This window comes from Leuresthes tenuis, unplaced genomic scaffold (assembly GCF_036924035.1).
Source record: "Leuresthes tenuis unplaced genomic scaffold, fLeuTen1.0.hap1 SCAF_8, whole genome shotgun sequence".
Lineage (NCBI taxonomy): Eukaryota > Metazoa > Chordata > Actinopteri > Atheriniformes > Atherinopsidae > Leuresthes > Leuresthes tenuis.
Window position 1 is genome coordinate 10,652,854 of NW_027325362.1, and position 27,786 is coordinate 10,680,639.

At 38.7% G+C, this 27,786-nt stretch overlaps 3 protein-coding genes across 5 annotated transcripts in view; 2 read left to right on the plus strand and 1 right to left on the minus strand.

Moving 5' to 3' along the window:
- The window catches only part of rgs7a (regulator of G protein signaling 7a), a 48,515-nt gene extending 47,136 nt beyond the window's left edge, over positions 1-1,379 (minus strand). For both annotated transcript variants that reach the window (XM_072390797.1, XM_072390796.1), the window contains exons 1-2: positions 1,189-1,379; positions 168-286 (exon numbers count right to left, since the gene is read on the minus strand). In XM_072390797.1, the coding sequence (XP_072246898.1) occupies positions 168-245 (78 nt within the window). In that variant the 5' untranslated portion in view covers positions 246-286; positions 1,189-1,379. The remainder of the gene's footprint in view (positions 1-167; positions 287-1,188) is intronic.
- A 3,864-nt stretch (positions 1,380-5,243) lies between these two features.
- Positions 5,244-9,061, plus strand: LOC140312913 (ubiquitin-conjugating enzyme E2 D4-like). 2 transcript variants are annotated; one of them, XM_072390799.1, is made up of 7 exons: positions 5,244-5,418; positions 6,127-6,190; positions 6,340-6,371; positions 6,607-6,684; positions 6,909-7,014; positions 8,524-8,617; positions 8,697-9,061. In XM_072390799.1, the coding sequence occupies exons 1-7, from the start codon at positions 5,395-5,397 to the stop codon at positions 8,740-8,742; spliced, it is 444 nt and encodes a 147-aa protein (XP_072246900.1). In that variant the 5' UTR covers positions 5,244-5,394; the 3' UTR covers positions 8,743-9,061. The 2 variants fall into 2 exon arrangements, with proteins under 2 accessions (XP_072246900.1, XP_072246901.1); XM_072390800.1 differs by having other exon boundaries at positions 8,566-8,617.
- A 2,073-nt stretch (positions 9,062-11,134) lies between these two features.
- Positions 11,135-27,786, plus strand: part of LOC140312917 (protein bicaudal C homolog 1-like) — a 59,553-nt gene continuing 42,901 nt past the window's right edge. Inside the window, exon 1 of the mRNA XM_072390804.1 lies at positions 11,135-11,622. Coding sequence (XP_072246905.1) covers positions 11,430-11,622 — 193 coding nt within the window. The 5' untranslated portion in view covers positions 11,135-11,429. The remainder of the gene's footprint in view (positions 11,623-27,786) is intronic.

Below are 27,786 nucleotides of genomic sequence, written 5' to 3' on the forward strand. Positions count from 1 at the left end.
ACATCATCTCCATGCTTTCATCAAGACAATATAGCATTACAACCCCAAATCACAAAAAAAAACACGCTGTCTTTTCAATTTCCATCTCACAGCTTAATGTCAAATAAATTGATGCAAGAGTCCCACACGCTGACACACAAGCAGACTAAAAATAACAGCTGCCTTACCTTTCTGTACACTATCATGTTGGGGGACTCATCCGCTACCCCGTTGGTCCCTTGCCCGCTGCTGTTGGTCTGTGCCATGATCCAGTGGGTAAATCTGCCACAGGAAATGTCAGGTGCTCCTGTTGTGGACAGAGGCGCTTTTGGTCCATCAGAAGAACAATGCATTGTGAACATGGCTTATCCTACCTTTGCAAAAGGAGAATATTCACCATAACTTGAGGTCTGGATCATACTTTAACACCTTTGCCATTTTTTTTTCACATGGAACAGATGTGCAAACCTTCCAATTTGCAAATGTGTACTTGTTTCACAAGGTCTTGACAAGGACATTTTTAGGAGAGGGGGCTGATTTTACACAAAATAGGCCTTTGGTTTCTGATGCCCTGTAAGTTTCCTGTGAATGGGACAAAAGTTCAACTTGACAATCAATGATAGGCACCATTTACAAGCCTACAACTGCTCTCTTCTCAAATGGATCCATCAATGTCTGCTACAGTAATAAAATTCTACCGCCTGCTGACATAGAGGGTTCTTAACGCACTACATGGCACCTACTATGAAATCACTCGATGATTGAATTGGCAGAATAAGGTGAGGTGAAGACCCGGACCATGACAGCGGTAAATGCAGTAAAACAACACACCGTCCCTAGAGGAGGTATGATGTTCCACTGTGCAGACAGGACACATCCATTTGTGTAGAGATATAGATTTGGCATGCATGTTGCAGCTTCATCATTCTTTCGTCCCTATAACACCCACTCGCCATCCTTGCGAGGTTTATTCTGCATCACTAGATAGCCTATAGCATTCAAACAACGAAGTCGTGTAACCTGCTCTTAACATAAGGCCGTTGGCGCTTCTGTGTTGTGTTTTCATCGCCTCGAGCCTGTTTCAGCACCTTGGACAGCTACCACAAAACGCCCGCGTTCGTTATCGTTTTCTTCCCTCAAACGGCGCGTAAATACACAGAAAATCCGGAGAAAACGGTCACCGGCGTAGAAGAGAGGGGGGGAGCTTACCTGAAAAAACACGCAGCCCGCTTTAGGACTCTTGAATCCTCACAGGGGTGGAAGCCTGGTCCTTATCGTTTAGTTTGTCAACTGGCAGACATAGGAATGTGAGGGGTATTCATTGGCAACGTGCAGAGGCAAACATTCGGTGAACACTCGGTGTGTTACAGCTCTATCTCAGTCTCTCCTCTCCTCCCCTAAAAACGATGCTCAGAAGCGCGGGCGCGCCACCTCAGAGGCTGTGAGCGCGCATTGATCTATGACCAATCGCGTGTGAGGAATAAATTACAAACCGTTTTGGAGACGAATAGCTATTTTTTCCACCTCAAATTTAGCTGTTATTTACTGCAGCGATACCTCAGGAATCTGAGTCCAGATAAAAAAAAAAACAGGCCAGCAGCTCATAAATATTCCACCAATTGCGATCTTCTTTAAAGGTCAGTAAGGGACACAGTATGACACAGATTGCATTGACTTTTTTGCTTTACATGAGGTGAAATACACATCATGGCGTTGAGAAGATCATGCATCTGTAATAATAATTCTGTAGCATATTAATCTAAAAATGATGTCCTGATGCTTAGTTGCATTGCCATTTGCTGATTATACTTTGAAAGTATGAAAATGAGCTTCTTCCACCATTGTCCTTCATAACATTTCCATCAAGCTATTTGTTGTTACTTAAAAATATGACTTAAACTCAGACCAAGAAAGACTATCACACCATCAACAAACAAAAACAGATCTTGTAAACCAAAATTAAATGAGTTGTATTACTGAGAGATAGTCCACTTTGACATCAGGCCAATTATAGCTTAAATTTGAATCCCATTCAAACAGATTAGTGTATATTACACCAAATTGAATCGCTGTTCTGTGTAGCTACTTGAACAATGTTTTGTCTCATTCAAGTTCAGTATTTGTGCTCTGTGAGGCCATATCCAACCAATTAAAAATGCAAGAAAAAGTTATAATTCAGCAATGGATTTCCCATCCAGTGGTACAAAGATTAAAACATAATAAGTATAATTTGCACTCATCTATCGCATTGAGGTATGCAACTCTCCAGGTGTGAAATATAACAGATGTAGCCCTTCTCCCATTTGTGCCTGCATTCTATGTAAAATATAAAATGCTAAGGGGAAGCTAACTAAATCATCTTTGCATGATAATTAGTTAAATAAATTGTGAAAACCAGTCTTACCTAGCTGCAACTTCTCAAATTTTAACGAGACTTTTGACAGGCTTTATCTAAGTCTGCTCTGATAAAGGCATTCATTTATCCATTTACTATACGTGCTTCATCCTATTCAGGTTTACAGGTCTGATAATAGCACCACAATAAATTACTTCTGTCTGACCTGGAACATTGTCAGGCTATCTTGTCAAAGACTAATGAAACCTTTAATACTGGTAATCAGAACTGTTGGGTAAACTGGAAAAAAAAGGCTAATTGCTTTTCTCCCCAGTTTGTTTGAGTTGTATGAATTACTAGGCTATTTTTACATTTTAAAAGTGAGCCATTAAATCCACATTCATCAAAAGATCATCCTTGGCCTCTACATTTAAACCCGTATCAGAGCTTAATCCTGTAATCCAGTAAATTACTCTAAACTCACTTCATGGATGCAACTCAAGTACAGAACAAAAGTCAGTTATAAATTTTTTAAGGCCATCGCTGCATTAGCCTTTTATGTCTATAAATAGCGACAATTAGAACATTCTTGTCCACTCAAGATTTAGAGGAACTCATTCATGCCTTCATCTCAGCAGGCTGGATGTAGTAACGATTTCTGGTTTAGTTTTCCCAACAGACCACTAGCTCACTGCAGAGCCTTTCAGGGAGCTGCGACAAAAACAATCCTTACATCTTTATACTGGCTTTCAGTTAGTTATTGTGTTAGTTTATAAATCAGTGGCTTACAACTGAAATAAATCTTTTATGTGCTTGATAAAAATACAAATGCACTACACCCATTAGATCTTTAGGAAGTAGTCGGATAGTGTCTGCGGTTAAAACAAAACACCACGTTGGATTTGGATATTATGTTGAACAGAGAATGGATTAACCTCTGGGCAATAAAAACACCCAAACTGCACACTTTCAGGGGTAAAGTAAAAACTCCTTCATCAAGTATTTTCGATCGATTTTATTTTGCCCCTTATTTATGCCAATTATTAAATTCATCAACAGTTCTCAGTCTTCGAATTTATAACCGCGATGTTCAGATACTTAATGTACTTCTGATCAATATTTTGCGAGCTAATACTATTTGGATACATTTGACCATTGATTTGACTGTAGATGTTATTTTTTCTCTTGTAATAGAAAAGTATGGGTAAAGTATGGGATGAAGATGGATTCACTTATGTTGAAGTACTAATGCAATACAGTAGAAATACTCTAGTGTACGTGATATTTGTCTTACAAATGTATGATTTACATATGCAAGTTTAATATATGTGGAGCCTATTCCAGTGATCATCGGAGTACACCCTGGACAGGTTGCCAGTCCATCACAGGGCTATACAGAGACAAACAACTACACATACGCTCACACTCACTCCTAAGGACAATTTAAGAGTCACCAATCTATCTCTATTTTTCTATACATATAAATAAATATAGTATATGTGTGTCCCCCCCCCCAATGTATATGGTCATTTCAGCCTTGGGGGGAGGAAGCCAGAGTACTGGGAGAGAACCCACACACGAGGAGAACATGCAAACTCCACACAGAAAGGTCCCAGCTGGGAGTTGAACCTAGAACCCTCTCACTGTGAGGTAATGGTGTTAACCACCACACCACCATGCATAGACATGAATGCAGTATTTTTCTGTTATGATTGATGGTACTGGAGCACAACCTTTACAAACCCGTCTGCACCTTAGTGTTATCATGACAGTCCTTGCTTTGTCCTAGCAGCAGTCCAAAACCTTCACATAATCAAAGTTCAAATATAGGGTTAGATATTTAAAGAACTGTCAAATCATGTATCTGTATAATATTTTTTAACATTAGAACAAGTTAACTCTTCACTAACAGCAGTGCTTTATATTTCATAAGCTCTTCGTGCATTTTCTGCATCACAAAAAGAATGATCTTGACAAATGTAGTGGAGTAGAAATATAAAGCATGAAAAAGTTTTAAAACTGCAATTGTAAATTATATTTAAAGGAATGATGTAAATAAACCTGCAAATATCTTGTCATTACTAAATAATCCCATTGGTTATATCATTCCGGCCACCTTCTATCAGCATGATCACAGACATCTTAGTCAGATCTAGTTGACCCATTATATATTCCATAATGTTCAGATATTGGTATAATATTGATGATAGGACATTGGGTTACAGATTTAAGTGAATGATAGACCCAGACACCCTTATGTTGAATACATCACTGTCAACACGCAGTGTCATCAGACTTAAAGCCTGCTAAAAATACGTATGCCCCTCCTCACCAAACAACAACAATAACAATATTTTCAAAACCACTTAATCCAACTCCGGGTTGGGGTGGGGCTTAAATCTGTCCCAGCTGTCATTGGGCAAGAGGCAGGGTACAAACGGGACAGGTCGCCACTCCATCACAGGTTCACACAGACACAAGCAAGACGCTCACAATCATTTATGGGGTAAATTTAGAGACACCATTTAACCTGACGTACATGTATTTGGGTGGTGGGAGGAAGCCATAGTATCCAGAGAGAACCCATAATGATAATGATAATAATAGTTATCAATTAATAATTAATTAATAATAGTTAATAACAAACTAGTTCACAGTTGCTTTGGTGACAATTTAAAAAATAAATTAATATCCCCTACAATGCGGGCGAACAAGTACATTTTCATAGTAAAATCTATCTCATAGCAAATAGCATAATATAATGTCGTGTCAGCTTTTTTATTTGTTGTCTGTAATTGCTTTAATTTATTTTCTTGTTCCTTTATTCAGTTTTCTTTTTTTAATCAGTGAATTTAAAAAAAGAAAATCAGTCAACGGTTCCTTTAAATGGCATGACGAAAACGCCAACTCCCACAATGCAACACTCCATCCTTCGTTGCCGAACAAAAACGCGGAAACAAAAGAAGTAGTCAGTTTGTCAAAACAAATAACACCGAGTCGGCATAAAGTGAGCGTAGTTGTGCTTGACAGCCCTCAAAGTCAACACTGTAGCTTCTCATAACTTCTCTGAAAGACTTGCCATGGCTCTGAAGAGAATACAGAAGGTAAGAATAGTCGTATTTCCCTAATTTGTTTAATGTTCAGAATCGGCTGGAGCTATGCGGAAACGCCTCTGTAACGTTAGCGAATCTTCTCATAGCATTTTTGCTAACGGGTCGTGACCGTTTTGTAGGCAATTTTACGCCATATAAGTAATTCTCGACACCGATTTTTAATTTTTATTTTTTTTACTGTCAGCAAGTTGATTATACAGATGACTGTAATCTGTTGTGATAGGCAGCTAATTAAACTCCTAAACTTTTGATTGATAATCAATCAAAGCTTTAATTCCTGTTGTCTTTCCTTTATGCTGTGTATCTGTCGCCGTCTTTTATAGGCTAGTGAGCCGTAAACACCATTAGTAACTGATAATAAGGCCAGGATTGTTTCGTTAGATCCATGACATTGTGTCAGTTATTGAGGGCTTGAGTTATTGTCTGATGTACTGAGGTGTTGTCTTTATATCTGATTATAAACCCAAAGCTAACTTTGTTATCAGCGAAAAGGCCCAAAGAAAACTGACGTTACAAAGTTATTTTACGTGTTTTTTCCTTCTATATTGCCATTTCCTTTATTTTGACACGGTCATTCGCATACATTGGCTTATAGTTTACAAAAATACACAAATGTATGGCCTTTTCAGAGGTGTACTGCAGTGTGAGAGCATCTTAAATGACAAAAATAAAAGATGAAATTGGAGTTTATTTTTACAGGAGTTAAACGACTTACAGAGGGATCCTCCAGCTTCATGTTCAGCTGGACCTGTCGGAGAAGACAGTAAGTATGATAATTCATATCTAATGGTTCATAAATAAACCTGTACTTTTTTAATCCTCAAATCATAGCTATGCCTTTGAGTGTGTTGCCATGTGGCTTTGTGATTAATAATGTTCTCACGTGCTGTTATTTTGTCTTTGTTTCCTTAGTGTTTCACTGGCAAGCTACTATCACAGGACCGGTGAGCTTTTTCTGGATTCTGGATTTGTTTCCTGAATTTTTTTTCTTTTTTTCCTACCAAGCTGCTTCTGGATCTCTAGACAATGGTGTTTTATGTTCACTTTACAGCCCTTTCTGTTATGTATGGAAAGCTCAGACTGGCGCACTTTACTGCAGTGTTATTGGCTGAAGCCCATGGCACTATTGAGACACAAATATTCTGCATATTTAAGCAATAATTTCCTCCTCTGTTTCAGAATGACAGCCCTTATCATGGAGGGGTTTTCTTCCTCTCTGTCCATTTTCCCACTGACTATCCCTTTAAACCACCAAAGGTGAGAAAATATTACTTTTGTGATTGATTTACACAGAAGTACACAGTTATTGGTACACTATTACAACAGTTTTTTTTTTCACTACTTTCTGGAAGTCTTTTCTAGGTCATGATTAATCGCTTTTGTGAAGGTTATCATGGGCAACATTTCTACTAATATTACCTTCTACAACGACCCAACCACCTTCAGAATCAAGAATTAATTTTTGTGCTTTGTTTCCATAGGTCGCCTTTACAACTAAAATCTATCACCCCAACATAAACAGCAATGGTAGCATTTGCCTTGACATCTTGAGGTCGCAGTGGTCTCCTGCACTCACAATATCTAAAGGTAACCAAAGTCTACATTATTGCCTTCTCGTTGGAATTTGTTTTAACTGAACGTTTATTTTAAAATGGAAGTGTTTCAAAGATGGGTACATTGTGCTGAATTTGTCATGAGGTGTTTTCGCACGTGGACACCAGACATTTTCAGGTAAACGTGCTGACAATCGGTCTGGGCTTTTCCAGCTGTTGCTATTCACACAGGCACTTTACAGTGGGAGGTTCTGTGCTCAAAATGTTCTCTTACAACTAGAAATGTGAGTGGGGTGTGGGGGGATACACAGATGGTAGTACAATATGCGAAATTGTGCTGTGGAAATTACTGCATTTTGTGTACTTAACGTTGAGAATGGCAGATAAGGTTCCTTTATGACTGACTGTTTTTGAGTTTATATGGACACCCCATATCCTTGGTCATTTCCACAATATTGTAGATTGTGTGGAAAGTAAAAGGACAGGTCAGCAGAGTATGAAGCAGAAACCTTTTTACCAGCGTACATCTACTATGGTCCGGAAGAATGATAACGCTTTCCATTTAAACTCACAAGTTAGAATTTCTTTGAATCTGGTTGGAAAAATCAACTACAACGTCTCCCAAAGTCGGATTTCTGATTAGGAAAGACGAAGGAACCTCTCCAAACCCGACTTGAAAATAGAAAGTGGCTGCCCTACACATAAAAAGTGGTGACGGACACAAAAGTAAACTGTGATCATGGTTTTCAACCGGTGTCTTATTTACCTAATCATACACGTGCTGTAGTGTTTGTATGTGCAAAATGCATCACGCCTATGCTGTGATTAGCCTTTATTGCTAATAAAAGGCAGCCTGGTCATTTAGCACAACAGTGAGCAAATCTTGTTGGTTTTCCTAATTTCAACTGAGACACGTTCATCTCATGCACGACGTCATTCCCACCTCCAACATCTGTGGTACATGGACTGCACATTATCCCACTTGGTGATCTTCTAGAGATTTTACTAAGTAGCTGGCTGGAAAATCTCAGGAGTGAATGCCAAATATTTTTTGTTCTCACATGCCACCCTGCCAGAACATCTCTGGGAAATCTCAGGAGTGCAGTGCATGTGCGGAAACCGCTATAATGAGGCATTGAGAGCCCTTTTGATTAAGAAATTCACCATTCTGCCACCCAATCTACATTCTCTTTAATCAAAGATTTCCATCACCAAGGAACAAAGGTAACTGTATTTTACTTTTAAATACAACAACAACAAAAAATAATTTCCTTGTGTAGTTTTGTCACAAAGTTTTGAGGTGATGTTTTGTGGTGTATCATTAGTGGGGCAAAAACACTGGTAGGATAGGTGCCAAAGTAATGGCGGCCAAAACAACTCTTTAATGAGCTAAACCAACTTTCTCATGATATAGTGGTGCTTGAAGCTTTCTTATGTGTTTTAACTGGTTAATTGGTACACATTTAGGTGACATGGAGAGAATGAAAGGTTAGATTTAATGAAAACCTCTGTGCACACTGGTTTCTGTTCTTTTTCCCCCCAGTTTTATTATCCATATGCTCCTTGCTATGTGACCCAAATCCAGATGATCCACTGGTCCCTGACATCGCTCACATCTACAAGTCAGACAGACAAAAGTAAGCATCAAAGCCAAACGGCTCGACGTGGAAAAACTGGATGAATACATGAGTCTTTAATCAGATGTTCTGTCTACAGGTACAACAAATTGGCCAGGGAGTGGACCCAGAGGTATGCAATGTGACGGAGTGGTGTTCGAGAAACAGTGACGCCTCCCAGAACACCTCAAAATATGATAGTACTGTTCAACTGCTTTATCCACACTGGTGGTAGCTGAGGTGTTTGATACGCTTGAAGCACTTTCTCTACTGAGATTTTACTTGACTTACCTGTTTATTTTATATTTACCATTACTTTGCCATTATTATTATTTTGATTATTAGATGTGCTGATATGGAGTGCTTGTAAGTTTTCTTTTAAGGTATTTCTTTTGTATAAGACTTTACTGAATTTATTTTTCATTATTTTGAATTAAAAACATTAAGCAAAAAGTGAATATCAAATCTCGTCTCTGCATGAGTGACCTAAAATTGGAAACTATCTTTGTGTACAGCGTTTGGTTGGTGAACACCTTCATTTGACTTATCGTTCTTATTTCATCCTTCACATGACCACTAGGTGGCAGCATTTACTCTTTACTCAGCATTTTTCATATGGCTTAATGTTCTTGTTGCATTTAATTCAGGTCCGTTTGCTAAATGGCTGCTCATGTGCATTGACACTATTACAGTGTCCCGCTTCAACGACGAAATGAGTTCTGTGAATTGAAATTAGACCAATTCTCTATCATCATTATCATCGCCATTATCATCACTGCTGGCTGTCAAAACATGCTGGTGAAGCTTTCTTTTGGAGTTGTTCATGATGAAATGCAAACATGCTTCGAAATGATTTCACATTTCACAGTTTGTTTTTTGTTTTGTTTTTTTTAGTTTGCAAAAGGCTCAACACAAAATGTTATACTTGGGTAAAAATTGTACCGCGCACTGAATCAACATGGATTTTAGTCTTTTCTGTGTTTTTAAATGACACAGTCCTTAGAGAGTACTAACTCTAAAGTGTTGTGAAAAAAATGCATCAAGTTTGGGTCTATTCATCAAGATTAGATTGAAGATCACAGAGGTACATTGTGTTTCTCCAGAAAGTGTTTGGTTACTTTTCATAATGTTTATGTATACTTTTAAGTCATACATGGAGATACTATAGTCTGGTTTTAGGTTGCAGTATTCATGCATGGTGAAACTATTGTAACGATGCTGACTACTCTTTCTGTTCTGTTGCAGAATACAGTTTGTTTTGAAGACATAAGATAGCCGTTCAGTAAGCTCAAATGCCAAACTGCTGCAGTGTTATTTAATGTTCCTTGATTAGACTATTTGGTATAATATGGTCTAATAACAGTAATATCAGTCATTTTCTGGCATTCTTCCATTTTTTTATTCTATTTTTTTTCTTGTCAGAGGGAAAGAGTAATTGGTTGTTGATGATTCAAATTAAGTATTTTATGCCTGTTCTACAAGCTGAAATGCTCAAAGATCAAAGCTCATCTGTTCCAGGTCATTTTCACCTTTTAATAATCAGATATTAGCATGAACATTGTGATGAAGTGATTAAATCTGCACTGTATAAGAACCAGAAGTGCAACACTGAGGTACTGTTGCACTGTGGTGTTGTTCTTGCCTTGAACTCGCTGTACCAGCTGTCAAATTAAGAATGTTTTTGTAGGTTATCTGGAAGCCGGCATGCAGACTCGCACCACATATTCATTTGAGTTTGACGAATAACAAGCATGCAGAAAACATCACTTGCCATTAGCTTATTATTGGCTCCTAATATCGAAGACAAGTCACAAAGCACAGTCAGTGGTGGGGAAATGACTGAGATTCTTTAACTAAAACTGAAATCAGACTTTTCATATAGAAGCATCAATGTGTGGCATGTTACTGTTTCAGCTGCAGGACCTGAATAGAACACACAAAAAAAAGTTCTGATCAACCGAATTTGATTTTGGACGTTTCTCTACAAACTTTCCATTGCATTACTGAGCACCTGTGACCTTTAAACTGTGGTTTCTTTGTTCACCATAAGCAATTAAAAGAAATGTAAATCTTTATTTGGATTGAGGGCTCATGTTGAGATTGTTTGATTTTAAAGGGCTTGTTCCACATTTATTTGGGTTTCTCTTTTCTGTATCTTTACGCAATCAGAGGATGATAGAGGTGTTTCCTCTATAAATCAATGAATAAGTCAAATGGGGCTCCATACCAACCTGCCTGGCTGTTAAAGTGGCAGACAAAAAAACTTGTATGCAAGTCAACTTTGTTTGTGGCGACACTTCGTTTATGTATGGATGTTTTGTAAACTTATAGACGATATCATTGACGTAAGGTCTCCTCAAAGTGATGCGTAAAGTTGTGAATCGAGAGAATAACCGAAATAAATCCAGTGACTTTCTCAGAACCAGCAAAACTTAGATATCGTCACAGCAACCCAGAGGGCAGTCGATGCTCTAAAAGTTTCTGGGAGGAGTCCTGCAGTTTTCTTTTTTTCCTGCAGGATGACACGTGAAACTTTCCTGAGGAGTTAGATGGTATGTGTGCTGTGCGGCGCTCCGTTAACTCGGCAGACAGACAACCTACAGCGAGTGGATCAGTGTGCTCCTGCCTATTTTTAGAAGTCTGTCCAATGGGGGAAAACGAAGGGGCCTGAAGAAAACTGCAGAGGGAAAGTCTCAACCGCGCTGCCATGAGCTCGCACGACGCCACAAAGTGACGGAGGAAAAAGTTCAAACAGACGTCAAGCGCTTTGTTTGAGCTCGACTTAACTTGAAATAAATCGCAGTGGCCCCTGGAGAAGTTGGCGTGCAGCGCAATGGCTGCCCAGTGCGACACTTTAAGTGGATACTTGCAGCAGTCGGACCAGGGCTCCAACAGCGAGCGCAGCACCGACTCTCCCCTCCCGGGATCAGAGGAGGATCTCAGCATTCCCCATCCGCTGCCAGACCCGGAGTGGACTGAGGAGAGGTTCCGAGTGGACCGCAAGAAGCTGGAAGTCATGTTGTTAGGTAAAGAAATTGAGTAACTAAGTGCAAGGTTTGCATTGTCACTAGTAAGGCTTCACAACTTGCCCACTTTACAGCAATTTTTTTGACCGAGACTAGTTCTGAGGGCTTTGTCGGCCCTTTGTTTACTTCACAGGCATACAATTTAACATTTAGTCAGTAAAACTTTAGTTTTCCTCGGCAGCATGGGAGAGAAACCTGAACGTGTCATGCGAGTGAACCGGAAGAATCAATTAAAGGCAATTAAGATTAGTCAATTAGCTCTGTGCTTCCAATTAGTGCAGCAACACTTAGTCAAACACCAAATTACAAACTAAGAAAATTAACCAACGTTGAAGCCGAAAGAAAGTCGAACCACCGAAAGAAAAATGTGCATTTTGAAGTTACATGGGCGTGTATTCTGCCTAAAATTTAAACACGATGTGGAAGGCGTCAGGAAGATGTCGGTTAGATCATCAATGTTGTCCCAGTTGTGCCTCTCTTGTTGAGGCAGTGACACGTTGTAACCACAAGGTGTCTCTACGCAAACTTCTGTGGCGCGCATGTGTTTGCAGACAAAACTGAAATTGACCTGAACATTCAGTTTGCTTAGTTTTAAGCAAAATAGTCCGCTCACATAAACAACGGATGCAACAGCCTTGGCTGAGTTTTGGCAAAAAGCGACTGAACGCTTGAATGTGGAAGTATTTACGATCCTAATTACGTTGCACTTTGATGACTCCGTTAAAGTAGTCTGCCTCAAAAGTATAACAAGATTTCCACTGACTTTCTTGGTGTTTGCTTTGGTTTTGGGGAAGGATTCGATTCAGTCTGTGATTTTCTTTAATGATGCGCAAGTGACGGTGAACGGTTAAAAAAGAAACTCAGGTTTGTCAATTATCACACATTTCAAAACACATGCGTGTAATATTTGAGCATTGGGTAAGAGGGCTGGACTCTTTATCAATTCCAGAGGAAGACAGAAAGTTGGACAGTCAACGTGAGGCAGCCAACAAAGTTCTCAGGAGAAACCGTATCAGTCATAAGCATGTTGAAAAGAAAACAAGGACGATATCAAGTGTTTCAACATTGCTGATAGCATTAGATTATTTTCTGTTTCCTGGTGAAAGCTGCACATCAGTAATTCTTAAGGTGTTCTTCCTTGTCTCCAAACTCTGAAAAGCAGCTAGTCTTGAAGTGTGTCCTACACACACTGACGCATGCACGCACACTTGTAGCTCCCCATGAGAATGTCCTGGTTGCAGCCTCACTGCTCAGTACATTCCTCAAAGCTCCATGTCATCTCAAACTCTTCCAGGAAAACAACTTAACCAGAGGCCGGCCCTTAATCCGAGTCTTCCGGACACACCATGCGCCACGTCACACTGTTAGTTTACCTAAATGTGTCTGTTTATGCCCAGTTGCATCAGTGTGTGTGACAGTCAGTTTGGTCTCTATCTGCCAACATCTCTTTTCCAAATCGGTCCTTTATGACATCACTGCTGACACCACTCATGTTGACATGGAAGCAGAGTGGAAATGGCTGATGTGCTCCAGTCTCCTGACCTCTCTGGTCAGTTGTAGGCTAAAGTTTAAATGCCATACTATCTCAGCCGTGAAACTGCTGTAACCTTTGACCTCTGTCCCTCTGCAGCAATTGAGGAAGTCTGGTTCCTTCGTTTGTACCTTGGTTATGTCTCAGTTTATATAATAAAGTCCTATAATGTGAGTTTAGTAGAAAATTTGTTACTACAAAGGGCCACAGTCATGTCATCTTGATTTGTTTCAGCTCACTGGATCAGGGGCTCTCATCTTTTTTTTCTCTGTAGGTGCAAATTCAAATCCTAATAAATGATTCTTTCTGCCTCATCCAGTTTGCTTAGAGCTTTCTGACATCTGGCTGTGTTTTGATTGGATGAGCTGTACATTTGGATGTGGTACATCATGTTCTGAAGGCCAGAGTTTGGACCATAAAGAAATCATTTTATGGGATCTCCAGTATATTTTTTTTTTATCCAGCTTTATATTGTCAGTAACAATCTCTCTGGCTTGTCTTTCCCGGAAAATTAAATGTGACTGACCTTTGAGAAAGAGCCACTGGTCAAAGACAGCTGCAGTTACTTCCTGCACACTTCCAACTGGTTTAGAATTGCTAGATATTCAACATGCATTCATTAAGCATGTTTGTGTTACACTAGAAAAAACTGAAGTCTTGTGTTACTTGGACCAAAAACAGACTTTTGAAATGCATGTAAACATGGAAGTCTGAATGAAATCTTATGAACTTCCCAATAAAGCTGCTCTCAGCTGTATGTTTTAGTATTTATTTTCAGACAACTAAATGCATCAGTAATTGTGACTGAAATGCAGCCCATTAAGAGTGCATGTGAACTGGTGGTCTCCTGAAATAGTCCCAGACCATCACTCTACTCTAATAAATTCCTGATTTTAAAACAGAAGTGTCATCTGACAAAATTATTAAGTCCTTTGAGGACGATATCTGTGAACTTCAGTCGTACTTTTATATATGAGAAGGGTTTTTTTTACACAGCATGTTGACATCGAATGTACTTCAGCCAATACGTTCTTTTGCATCCGCTTTCTCAAGCTGGGATTGATGTGCCTTCATTGCACATTGTGTCGTGTGAAAGTACAGAGGAGGAACATGCAGTCGAAATTGATTTGGCGCTGAGAAGGGTCGCTCTTTAATGGTACTCGGCTGACTCTGCGACTCCAGCATGTTGTATATAAAGACACAGCGACGCAGGACTGAGACACCAAGTTTTTTGGCATGTCAATTATGAGGAGAAATGGCAGGGGTTTAACAAGGATTGTTCACTGAATATGTGAAAGATGGTAATAACTTGGTTCCCCTCCCGCTCGTGTACACTGGTCGAGCTGCTAACCATAGTTTGAATCAACCGGGTATGTAACTGTACTGACTCCCAAGTTGTGTCAGACACACATTTTATAGGCTGGACATTGGAAACTTAAAATTCTGAGGTTTGGAAACAGAACTTGTATCCTTCTTTGTTATTGGTTTTCTTTTTTTTTTTATTATTGCTGGTGGCTTGTCTTAAAAGAAACCATTCTGGAAGTTTGAGGTAGATTACAGTTGAGTACTTGCACAGTATTGCTGAATGAATAGTATCGACTTATTAATGGAAACATTTTCATTCAGAAATTTTTCATATTCACTTGTTTGAAATGATTCACAATGGAAATGTTAGTAATTATAGAGATCGATAGCCTTTGTACTTTTCTGGCACCGTTTCAGCTCATTTGCTAAACAATATTTTGTAAATGATTGATTGATCTTGCAGAAAAACCATTGTTTTTTGTACTATAGCCATAGAATTATGATCACTCGTTAGTGCATTAATTGGAGCGTGTCTTAAGCCTGTGGCCATAATTGAAGACGTGCAAAAGTGGAATTTTGCTCGACTCAGAAGGTACAGGTTAAGGGTCAGAGTAGGACATCGGACTAGTGAGAGCTGTAAAGTCAGGGGTTGCATAAATTCTAGTGAATAAAAAAATACCCAGAAGCTCTCTGTGCCCATTAACAGATGTTAGTGAGTCACCATCATGTCTCTGTACTGAATCCCAGCATACACACTTACACTACTCTTTGGATTTGTCATTATTTACAAGCCTCTGCTTTGGCACAGATTATTTGAGGAGAAAATGGAAATTATTAACTGCTCGACAATTACAAATTTACCGTCTGTAGCGTTGGCAGGGATGCAGGGCCCTGGGTTAAGGTCAGTAAATAGTGAGAAGTGACAACAAAATCTTACCCTGACTCCTCTCTGTGTTACTGCTGTGCTCTTGGCACCCTGGAAAAGAACTCCAAAGTTAATGGCTTGGAGACCTTAACGGGGCATGAATGCTTGAAAGATACTTTTTTTATGTGTGTGCAGGGGACAGTGAAAGAGAACATTTGTGCTGTTTTACCTTTATTATGAAGACACCAAAAGCAAGTGTGGGAAAGGGGTAACATTTGCTCCAACAGTGATTATCCAATTGGAGCATGTCTTCAAGGTGTTCCATGTTTTGTATGTGTTTATCACAAGTGTTGTCCAGTGAGTGTTAGTTATGTTGACTAGCTCCAGCTGTGGGTTTCCTTGTGCAGACTAGTACTGATGATAGTTTTGTGGTGTTTGTGACAGAGACTCCCGGTGGGCTTGTGCATGCTCACATACTAACAACATGTTTCCCGAGGAAAAAGTGGCAACAACCTACAATTAGGCTAAGTGAATTATTTTCCTCATTGAACTCCTTTGTTTTTCTGCTCCTAAACCACAGACTGTCATTGGTTAGCGTTGTTACAGAATGGAGAGGCTGTTGCACATGAGAAGGGGGCAAAACAAGGTTTTTGCAGTTATTTTTAAGAATGAATTGATTTGATAATGTAGTTAATATGATATACAGTCAGCCCAGCTAGTTCAAACAGTACATTCAAGGCAGATCATTGTAACTCTAGTGCTGAACTAGAATGTTAAAATATATTCTGACAAAATACATTTTTTGGCTGTAGGTTGTGCACAAAATCAGACTTTCATTTTGGATTCCAGTGGAAACAGTTTTCAGAGAGGGAAACGTGAACCTCAAAGATGTGAATATTGTTATTCAGAGAATAAAAATGTGATTATTACTATTCAAAGAGGGACCTCTCTGGTTTTTATACCCATATACGAGGGTGCATGTGTGAGGGCCTCATCCTCCTCTTCCTTCTGAATGCTGAGTAAGACTTACAGACAGGAAGTGAGCGTCTTCTGGGGAATGTGCTGCAGGCCTTTTCTTTCTCTCGTTCTCCCCTTTATTGCTCCCTCTAGGATGTTCAAACACTGCTCTGTTGTTCCAGCTTCGATCAGATCCACTGTGGAGTCGTCGGACTTTCCCAGGTCTTTGCCTGACACCACAACACAATCCCCACTTTAATCTTCCAACAAAACTGACCCGAGGAAAAAAAAAGAATAGAAAACTGATAACACTCAGGGCATCAGAGACTATATATATATAATCATATGTTGTTATTATGACCCATGTTTTGGGACTTTGTTTTTTTGATTATTTTGATTTGTAATTAATTTCTCTGCATATCATGTAGTCCTTTTTTTTTAGTCTAAAGTGTAAGTAAAGATGGGAAAGGAGAGAACTTCACACAGACTCGGTAAAGAATGGAAAACAATAGACGGTGCCAGCACGACAGAGGAAAATCTTTCAATATCTGGATGTTAAAATCGTTTGCCATTTGGAGATATTGTGATCTTTATACCAGATTCGGATGAAAGTCTCTGAAGAATGCCTGTTTATATTGTTGAAATTACTAAAGCATTGATTGCTTTGTTTTGTAGTCTGGGACCAGAATAAGAACTGTTTAGATTATCAGGGCAAAGTCCACTCTCTTAAAGAACACAGAGATGCACTTCTTTTCCATGGGGTAGAATCTACCTCGGTTGCCTTGCAAAACGTCAAATTAGTTTCACAGTTTGTGTTGCATGGCTCCCTGACAAGGGCTTGTTAAATTGAGTAATTGTAAGCTTGGCTTAGTGCCTATATGAACATGACCCTCACGTCTCTTCTATGTTATTAATGAATAAGGTACGTGTATTTGTCTCTGAGAAAGTCACCGTGGTTAAGATGGCTTTAACCTGCTGCTGTCGCACCTGTGGTGTGGTATTGTTTCTGTGGGAAAAAAAAAAATCTGGAAATTATTATGAAACAAGAAAAACACTGAGAATTGTATAAAATGCTTTTGAGACACTACAGGATATTGTACATGGTATAAAAAAAGAGTTTGTCTGCTAATAAGCGACATAATTTTGAGGCTTAAAGATAATTTACTAGTTCACAAAAATGATGGTTTTATTTAATTTTTTTCACGTTAATGTCGGGGCTGCACGGTGGTGTGGTGGTTAGCACTCACAGTGCCTCACAGTGAGAGGGTTCCAGGTTCAACTCCCGGCTTGGGCCTTTCTGTGTGGAGTTGGCATGTTCTCACCGTGTATGCGTGGATTCTCTCCGGGTTCTCCGGCTTCCTCCAACCATCCAAAAACATGCATGTTAGCTTTTGGTGTCTCTAAAGTTGGCCTTAGGAGTGAGTGTGAGCGTGTGTGGTTGTTTGTCTCTGTGTGGCCCTGTGATGGGCTGGTGACCTGTCCAGGGTGTACCCCACCTCTCGCCCGATCACCGCTGGGATGGGCTCCAGCCCCCCCGCGACCCGACCGACGGATTAAGCGGTTATAGAATATGAGGATGGAACATTCTGGTCGACATGGGAACATGCATGTTCGGGTTGAGCTGCCGCTGGAGCTGAACTTGGCCGGTTTAGTGGAACATGGCCTTTGTGCCATTATAAATGCAAGAGAGTAGAATCGAGTTATGGACCTAAGTATGTTTGACGTCACTTTGCTGTGGTGCTTCTTCTGTGGGAGATCATCATACATTTAAGTACAGTTGAATTCACTGCACAGACAAGTTCCTGGAATTGTGTTTTCTTTTCTTTTCTTTTCTTCAGATCACGCTGCGGTTAAAGAAGCAAGATTTTAGGGAAGAGCTATAGTATAGAGTATAATTGCTTGAAGAGCCCACAAGCTGACATGGGCTTTCCTGTCACAATTTGACATCCTTTGTCAGACAATATAAACAGAAAAATATGTGAATTATAGAGGCTACATTGGGAATTCATCTGTAATAATATACAATTCCGTGTAATATGAACTAATGGGAACTATCCCAAAGACTTACGTTACACTCCTTATTATCTGAACATCTTTGCTTTGGTAGTGGGTCCAGCTGCTTGTGCATATGTCCCTTACTTTAAAACTGTTGGTCTTTTTGACATTGATAAAGTCATTGATTAACTCCCATATTGTGTTGCTAAAACAATATGGCAGAATTGATTCTGGAGCATTTGGCATGAGATGACTTTCCAGATTTTCCTCCACCAATTAGATTCTTTGTTTAAAAAGGCTTCTCATAAAGGGAGGGATAAGACCAGCGTGAACACTGGTCTGGCTTTCACAAGATAATCGTACAATGTACTAAACGGCTCCCTTTTTGTTTCTGGTTTGGTTTCAACTCTGTTTATATCGCTCTGAGATGCTGGTGCAAATGTAGTCGGGTGTAATTTTACTATAAAAGCTAATCTGAATCAATCTTTCAAAAAGTCGCAAAAAAGATTTAATGTGAATCACATTTCCTTTCGACTGGTTTAAAGGGAGTAAATTAGGCTGTTTAATGTCACCAGAGGGTGGGGCTATAGATCATCTAGAATATTAAATTGTCCTAAGCAGAAATTAGAGCACTTACTGCAATGAGAAGAAGGGCAAAAAAAAACTCTGCAGTGGACATCCACAAGAGTTCTTGAGGAATCTCTGGTAACATTTGCAACATTTATATCATATTTGGGAAGTGTGGTGGATCACGTGAGTTTGTCACACCAAGACCAGAAATAAGTGATCAGTAACTCCATTGTAATCTTTCCCGGGTCAGATGCAATTTGAGCAGTTGTTTCTATTCCCCTTAATGTGTTTCTAGTCTTCTTGGAAACTAGAGAGTCTAAATCTTTTTTGCCCACTGGTGAAAGTTTTTTTTTATTTTTGAATGTACATAAGAATCAAAAATGGAGCCAATGGAAACCTGGCTGATGACATCCAGTGGTTCAAATTGTTGTGTGCAACACCTTTTGATGTTAAGAAGAAACATAATTTCTGTGCATTGTTCAAATAAAGTGTTTAATCTTATAAATAAATGTGATCGAGTCTACTGACCTGTGGCCATGTATACCACATTTTGAATTACCGTTTAATCATTAAAGCTGTACTGAAAGTAAACGCATGCCACCGTGTTCTTAATTTCATGGAAAATTCAGTTTAATTACTGGCTCTATTATTCTCTGAGCTTTGCCTTGATGCATCTTGCCTTTCCTCTCTTCCCTCTTTTTCTTTCTTGCAGATTTACTGAAACATGCTGATACAATTAAACAGTTCTATTCGACTTTTGCTTACACGTTGAATTCCTTCATCCTGGGCATGATGAGGCTTTCAGGAGCTGTAATATAATTGAGCTTCAGTCGGCAGAAAAACCTGTAGTTCATTACTCAACAAAATAAAACTAGGAGTCCTATTTCCACAGTCCGAGTCAAGCCGGAGTGCTTTGACCCATTTCTTTGCTCTTGGATCTGTAAATGGGCTGAAATGAATACCTGTTTTTCTACGGCCCTCAAACCTCTTTTTCTTCAACCCTTTTCAAAGTGCAGATTTACATTCTGTCTGGTTTGTGGTTGCTATTTTAGAAATGTTTCTGGGGGGGGCACCCCTTGACTTAGCCTGCATGCATGGGCATCCACCACACTCACATGAATGCAGAAACGCACACCAATACAGGCGCACTGTCCAGGGCTTAACCAGTCCCCAAGAGCTTCCAGTATTTATATATGGATAACCTTGGGTTTTGGTTTGTTGTTCTCTCTCCTCATTCAACATCAAGTACAATCTGCCTTTTCTCCACTTGCCTTGATCGGAGCAGAAGCTTTTTTATGACGGCACCTTTTGAATCTTGTCCTGACTGTTTCCAGAATATTCTCCACATGAGCTAAAGATAATGGGCGGAAAAGAGGAGAAAAGGAAATCTAATTTAGTTAGTTCTGTAGAAGGCACTTGCCAAAATATTAAGTGAATTAGGAAAGCTGTACTATGGCACACAAGCTATTCTTATAGGGTGCATCAGTGACGATAACTCAGCGGCTGAGTAATTAATAGAGCTAAGAATTTTAATTGTAAAAAAATTTTCCAGAGATTTTTCACATCCTTAAAGGAGACATTATCTATCCTGTTAAAATGCTGTTGAAGATTAAATTGAAATGATTTCCTAATGGTATAATGCAATGTTTACAGTGCAGTTTTCGGCATGTTAAGTGAGATTGACTCCCTGTGCTCCGTGGGGGATCTAACGTCGTAGATACCAGGCACCAGGAATGTACAGTGTTGTGTAATGACTTGGCAGTATTCACTGAAGAGAGATGAAGTAGAAGAACCCAAACACGTTTCCAACAACAGCTTGATGCTTGATGTCTTTTTCTTTTCTTGAAATAGATGATTAACAGCAAAACTGAATGTTGCTGGTATAATTTATTTCTAATATGAGTTGATAATGGAGTGTTTATGAACATAAGAACTGTTGTAATAGACTGTCACCACAATCCATTTTTGATTATGTTCAACTGCCGGTCCTTGTGACCTTTGTGTCAGTGAGTCTATTTTTTTCTGGTAGGCTTTCATCTTTGTCAGACAGCAACATCTGGCACCGAGTGCATTTTTTTTTGATAACGTTGTTGCTTGGCAACCCTGCCGGAGTTAACGGAGAGGAGCTGTTTTGTAAACAGAGAGTGACTTCTGCTTGATGCAGAAACATGACAGCTGTTCAGTTATGTGGGTAAGAACTCTATATACAGAAGCATGTGAAGGGATGTTAGGATCAGTGCATCAAGTCGCATTTCTGAAGATTTTAACCCTGGTGATTCAATGGTGTCCATTGCTCCTGATAGTAAAATCAGAAAGGGGGTTGAATTTCTAAAATCTTTAAATTGCCCATGAAATCAGATTTTGTGTTATAAGTGTGATTTAACATGTCTTGAACTATACTTCACCAATAGGCTGGGAGACAGTTGTTTGGAAGTGGTTATCAGTAGTATTTAAAGTCCAAGTAAAGGGGAAAAAACAAGTTTGTCCTGAGTTTGTCTACATCAAAAGACAAATTTTACTGACAATCCAGCCAAAAGACCAAAAAGTCTGAAAATCTATTTTCAGGCTACAATCTAAATATCTATGGTAGATATAAAGCGAAACAAAACATAAAAAGTACTCGAGTGATCTCACGTGATTGGTTAATGACATCATCTAAATAAATGATTCCCAAGAGCAGGATTGTATTGCTCAGCATGTTTGTCTGCCACAAAAAATAACTTTTTTTTTTTTAAGATAATAATTTCTTTTATAAAAACTTTGGAAACTCCACAGGCAGCACTAATTTGAAAGCTAATATAAAGCAAACAGCTGGTTGTGCTTTAGTTGTATAATTCCCTAATCCTGAATTTATAATTAGATACTGCTTATCCTTGGAGAAACAGCTGAAGTGTGTCTCAGGTGCTGGAGTTGGTTGTTTAGGTGCCAACATGCATGAAATGTGCCAGAGTTGTTCACAAGAAGACTGAAGTGTTGTCTGTTTTAACTTAAAACAGACCTATGATAGCAATCTACTTGTCAGTTATGAGATGATGTACTTGTGGAGACATTCTGTCGCTGAAGTAAATCTTTAAAGCTTGACTTTTGAACTGTTTGGAAAATTTTAGATATTCATTTTCTTTGTAAGCCTCCGTGTGCATGAGTAGTATCGGTAGTGGTTGAAGTCATTAAGCAGTGGGATAAAGTCTGGTATTAAATCCTATGTGTAATGTTCACGATAAGGTCTGTTACTCTGTTGGAAACATCTCCACTATACAGTCCATTACACAGTGAAGCAGCTATTTGGTAGTACTGTTAGAATTTCCAGCTCGAGATTTCATCCAGTATTTAGTGTACAGAAAACTTGAAATGACGCACACCAAAGGTGATGTACAGAAGCTGCTTTTCTGGTGTCCTAACAGCACGAATGTTATGCTTTCCAATCTATGCATTGCAGTAAAGAAAATAGAAATCACCAGCTCGGGTGTAAATGCATCTGACGTTTTATTATGTTTCTCTCATGTCTTATCTTATCTTTGTGCTCTTTTCCAAAAGAAAAAAATGCGGGAAAAACAGTTTTTCTCTTGTCAAACATTGTTTATATGTCCGGCTTTTGTATAAATCTGTCTCACTTCAATAGTGGTGAGCAGAAATACCATGGATGTTTTCCTACATTGTAGGAGTTGTCATTTGTTATGAAACCTTAGCCGCTGGAATTAAGTGTTCACTGGTTCACAAGTGTTCACAAACTTTTCTGTGACTGTCCTAAGTCACTCTAAGTCCTATGGTCAGTATTGGCAATGTTGTTTAAGCAGTTCTGTAGTTTTCTGAAGTCATTCTGTGCTTTTTAAAAGAATCGCTTAATATCGGATTGATTAAAAATGTCATAAATTCAGGAGATTAACTACATTACATGCTTTATAAATTCCTGACTAAAACTCTGTACACACAAGGGAATAAATATGTACATGCATTCTTTTCATCAGATCTTTGCTGCTGTGCTTGTCCTCTTTTATAAATCTCCATCATGATGACATTGTATGCACTTTCACCAACCTTGTCTCCACTTTCATCTCTTGGCACAAATGGAGGTAGAAGCTCCTGTTAGTGATTTGCATAAAAAAACCTCTTTGCATCACAATAAAAAAGAAGTGCAGTTTCACAACTGTAAAATTGAGACACAAGAAACTGGAGAAAAGAAAATGTTCTATTTGGTGGTTTTGATTCTTGAATCAATTTCAGAACAACAATACTGGTTAGGCCAGAAACTGTGAAACAAGTTTAGATTAGAGTGAGGGGTTATCATGATTCTTCAAGGTTTACATGTAGGCCATAAGCAGAAAATGTATCGAAAAGTCTGTATTTGTACATGTGGATGAGAACTAAGAAATCATCAGCACAGCATGTTTCCACATAGGAGTGTGGAGATGTGCAGGTGTCCATGAGTTAACTTTTGTTTTTTTCAAATTATACCTTTGTTCTGTGACTAACTTCAGCATTTCTCACTCTCCTTTCTTAGCACCATTGCCACTTATAGTGTTAGAGGAAAGACCGAGTTTGAATGATATGTTTACTACAAACAGTATTTCAAAAAGGAAGCTTAGTTTTCTGGTCATTCATTTTACAAAGTGATGAAGGTGTCTGTGAACCCAGAAAAAAAAACAAATGAAAAGGAATGCACAAACAGTTTTTCTCACTAAAAGTTTAATTCTATTACACCCTGTTTTTAATTTAGTCACATTAGGCTTAATGTGACGCATAGTTTGAATTGTGCATGAGGTACGCCTTTATAAATCACTTTTATTTAGTTTTTGTGTTGGAAAAAGACATACCAGTAGTTAATGTGCATCCACATTTGTTTATATATGTGGCCCCAAGTGTACAACCCCTGATTTATTATTTGGTGATGACTGAAAGACTGATTCTGTATAGCATGTTAAAGTAAATGGATAATGTTACAATGACTCCTGAACCATCAGGAGTCATTGTAACTTGGTTTTTGTTGAACTTTTGCTCACTGCCAGCCCTCCGCTAAATCTTGGTTGTGTACAAAAGAAATTCTGTAATTGTGAAAATATTCACTTCAAAATTGTCTTATGATTTGATTTATTAGGTTCTATTTCTCTATTGTTTGCTGGATTGTTGTGTGTGGATTGAAGTCATAACCGTAGAAATAAATGCTGTTTACATTCCTTCAGTGTCAAAACAGCGGAATCTCCCAGAAACTTGGTCTTTCCGCAAAATAATGAATACCAGACGCTGCTCCATCTGGCAGCACGGAGTCCTGTTTGCTTTCAACTGCAGTTTCTCTCTGTCCTTTACATGCAGTGACACTGATTGGATACATTAAGTAATTACGTGGAAGGAATTTCAGGGCGTGGATCTGATTAACGTCAACTATCCTGTCTATTCTCTCAAATGAATTTAAAATCATATTAGTTGCTTGAAGTTAATGGTACATTATTTGCTCCATATTTTCCAAAATGGACCAAATGATCGTGCTGATCGCAACATTTAAACAGTATTGAATCAGACGGTTGCTTTTCTGCAGTGACGCATGTGCTGGAGGCAGGAGAAATGCACTTGTCCTCATCTAACCTATAAGAAAAAAAACAACAAATTAAGTTTCCTTTTTTTCTGTAAATCACAACTGAGGAATATGCTTTAGAGTAGATATGTGTGCTTTAACTCTGGTTGAGATCTTTAGTTGATTTGTCCTAAAGGAGGCCTATAATTTGAGCTGGGTTTTTGTGTTGGCAGATAAAATAATAGGGTTTCTGGTTATCTTGGTAATGAGGCATGAGCTATGCATTTTTGTGGGGGAAAAATGCTTGTTAATTCTTTGAGAAAGAAAGCAAATATATGCAAAAAATCTCTCAAGTCATCTTCTTCCTCTCTAGTTTTGTTGTTTGACAGTCAGATCCTAAGTTGAGCCAAAATGAATGCTGTGAAAGTGAAGTTTGTGTTTTTTGCAGAAAAGGTTGCCAGTAAATGGACTGCTTTCAAAGCTTAGATGTCAGTGTGCCCTTAACATGAAAAAAGAAAGAAATAAGAAGCCTTTCAATCATTAATTTGTTCACGTTGGCAGTTTTGCTCTTGGTAGGGGAGGTTTTATTTTATTTTGTTTTAACCAAATAGAGACTGACTCATCTTTACTGTCCGCATAATTCTAAGTTGACCCAGACCCTCAGTTGTGGTTAGAGGTTTTTAGAAGTAGCAAAGTGCTCCAATGATTTACTCTTTCTTTTCTTTAACTTTGTTTGACTCACATTGAACACTTTAAAAAAAAAAATAGGAAAAAAAAGCAGAACAGTAGATGCCATCTTTTCTTATTCCATGCATTCTTCTTTGTCAGATCCCTGTATCCCACTACCCACAAAGCATCTTGACCATTTACAGTTCAGTTAGATATTTGGATGATAATCCCAATCGCCAGAGTTCTTGCCTAGAATGTGAGGGCTCAGGGCTCTGAAGTGAACGAAGTAGCCATTATACTCCCTTTCTGAATCTAAAATGTACTCTGAAGCAAAACTAAGGATGGATTGTGTAGAAGAAATCTGCAAATAATCTTATCTGTCAGTGCCAGCATCTAACTATTGGCTGTTAATTGATTCCAAGTAGATCTCTCAAATGTCTGCATAGGATTTATGTTAATGGCTTTCCTGACATTTGATCTTTTGCCAAAAAAAGTTATTTTTTTTGTTGTTGTTGTTTCTCTTTTTAAACTGGTAATTCATTAGGTCCAAGCAATGTGCGGTGTCACAAGTGTTTTTATGAGACTTCAAGCCCCCATGAACAGAAACAGAAACTTTTAACTTGCATCACAGCTGTAGGCTCTGTGTTGTTTTTAGTCTGTGAGGGTTTAGTGAAAAGTCATTGCAAATACTGGTGGTGGCCTAATGTGTTGCGTTTTACTAGCGACGGCTAATTAAGCCTCCAGCTGAAAATTTTAAGTTGAGGCACAGGAGTTAAAGACACCCCCCCCCCCCGGGCTCCAGACTTTTTGCATCCATTGCACATTACTGTTTCTTTTAGGTACATCCATAATGTTCAGTTTGTCTTTAGCAACACAATAACAATTTAAGGGTTACTACTTTTCCACCACTGCTGTGATTATTGATTATTGTACCCAAGCCATAGAAATGGGCTGAATCTGATGAAGCATCTAATGTTCAGCCAAGGTAACAGTTTGCCATCTTACAAATGACAAGCGAGACAGAAAGTTCAAGTTTTCTTTATGTGTTTGTTTTACTATTAAGTAGGATTTCCTCTCCCTTTTACCAGTTGGTAGCATGTATCACGTTTGGAGAGTAGCTTGCAGATCATATTTTCAAAAGCATACACATCAGAAGAGTTTCCAGGGCAGAGCCAGTCAGAGGTGAAGACCTGCCCCATGTCTGCCTTTGATTGGCTCTGGCTTTTATGTTTTTCTATGCCTGTGAGTTTGGGGGGAAAACACACACACACACACACACACACACAGAAAAGAGAGTAAAAACAGCCCCTATAATTGTTAAACACATGAGTGCAACCCAGAAAAAAAAGATGTTAGTCACACTCTACAGATCTTTGATCACATGTGGTCAGAATTGGTCAGACTGTGGAGCCCTGTCCTCACCCTTGGTCCCACCTACACATCTCTCATTAGTTGTTGTATTACCAGCCAGTGAAACAACCATTAAAAATCACTTATGGGGTTCAACAAATCGAAATAGAAGGTTAAGTGCCAAGTGAAGATGGTTTATCTCCCCACAGATGATCAAGCGATGTCTTCAAATGCCACAAGTAGCTATTACCCTACATTAAAGCAAGCAGAGCCGAATTTGACTACTTAACATTTTTAAAAAAATTTATTGTACACTATTTAGAATATCACTCTCCGTATTCCCAGAGTTCACAGGACACCATGCTGTGCTGCTCCTGTGTCTTCTCATGGCCAGTTTACACGTGCCAACAGGATGTTTTGCTCTCAACACACGACACATTTTCACTCATGTTCCATATCAGATTCCTTTTAGCTTCCTGCACTTGTGTGCCAAAAATGCTGTTGTGCTGTTTGCGTTTGACTTTTGTTGTATGTTAACAACCATTCACGTTTTTAGTGTTCATCTCCATCTTTATGTTAATATTTCCTTTAACTCAGACCTCTTACATTTATGTATATATATATATATATCACTTTGGTTAAATCACATGAGTGACTTTTTCCTGTTGAGGATGTTTTTTAATGATAAGATCAACATCCTCTCTTTGATTCAGATCAACATTCAGCAGAGGTTGTGTACTGTGTCGATCCAGCTCAGTAAATTGAGTATTACTGATCTAGTGCAGTTAAACTGTAAATAAGTGGCACTTTTTTATTGACTTACCGTGTCCTTAGTTTTATATTTGTCCTCATTTCTCCACCGAGAGACACCTTTTCCCTTTAGGGTTTGCTATTGTTTTGTTAATAAAGGAAAAGATTGTATACGGATAACTGGTCTGCTGTATAGGTTTTCATTAACATGCGGGAGGAAGAAAACTGTCTGCTGTTGCTGCACTCATTTTTTGTTTGTCTCCACTCTTACAAGAAACTCACACAGTTACAGTCTTTCATAATCTTGAATAACTTCAGGTCACCAAAGAACTGAGCACTTCTTTCAGTGCTGCACATTACAAAACTAAATACTGGATGTAAACACTTAAACCTGCCGTCATTGAGATGAGTCATGAATGCACTTAATGTTTATATATATATATATATATATTTAAAAATTATTATCCTGTAAACATCCCAAATGTTATTTGGTTATTTTTTGGCACCAAAAGCTTCATGTGAGTGAAACAAGAAAATCCAACAGATGTGAGAGTTTGGGAAGTATTTTGTATGAATTACTGTGGAGGAATTTGTCCTGACTTAAAATGCTAGATTTAATCTACATCGGTGTTCACAGTGCACTGGCTTACCTTTTCTTTTGTCCTA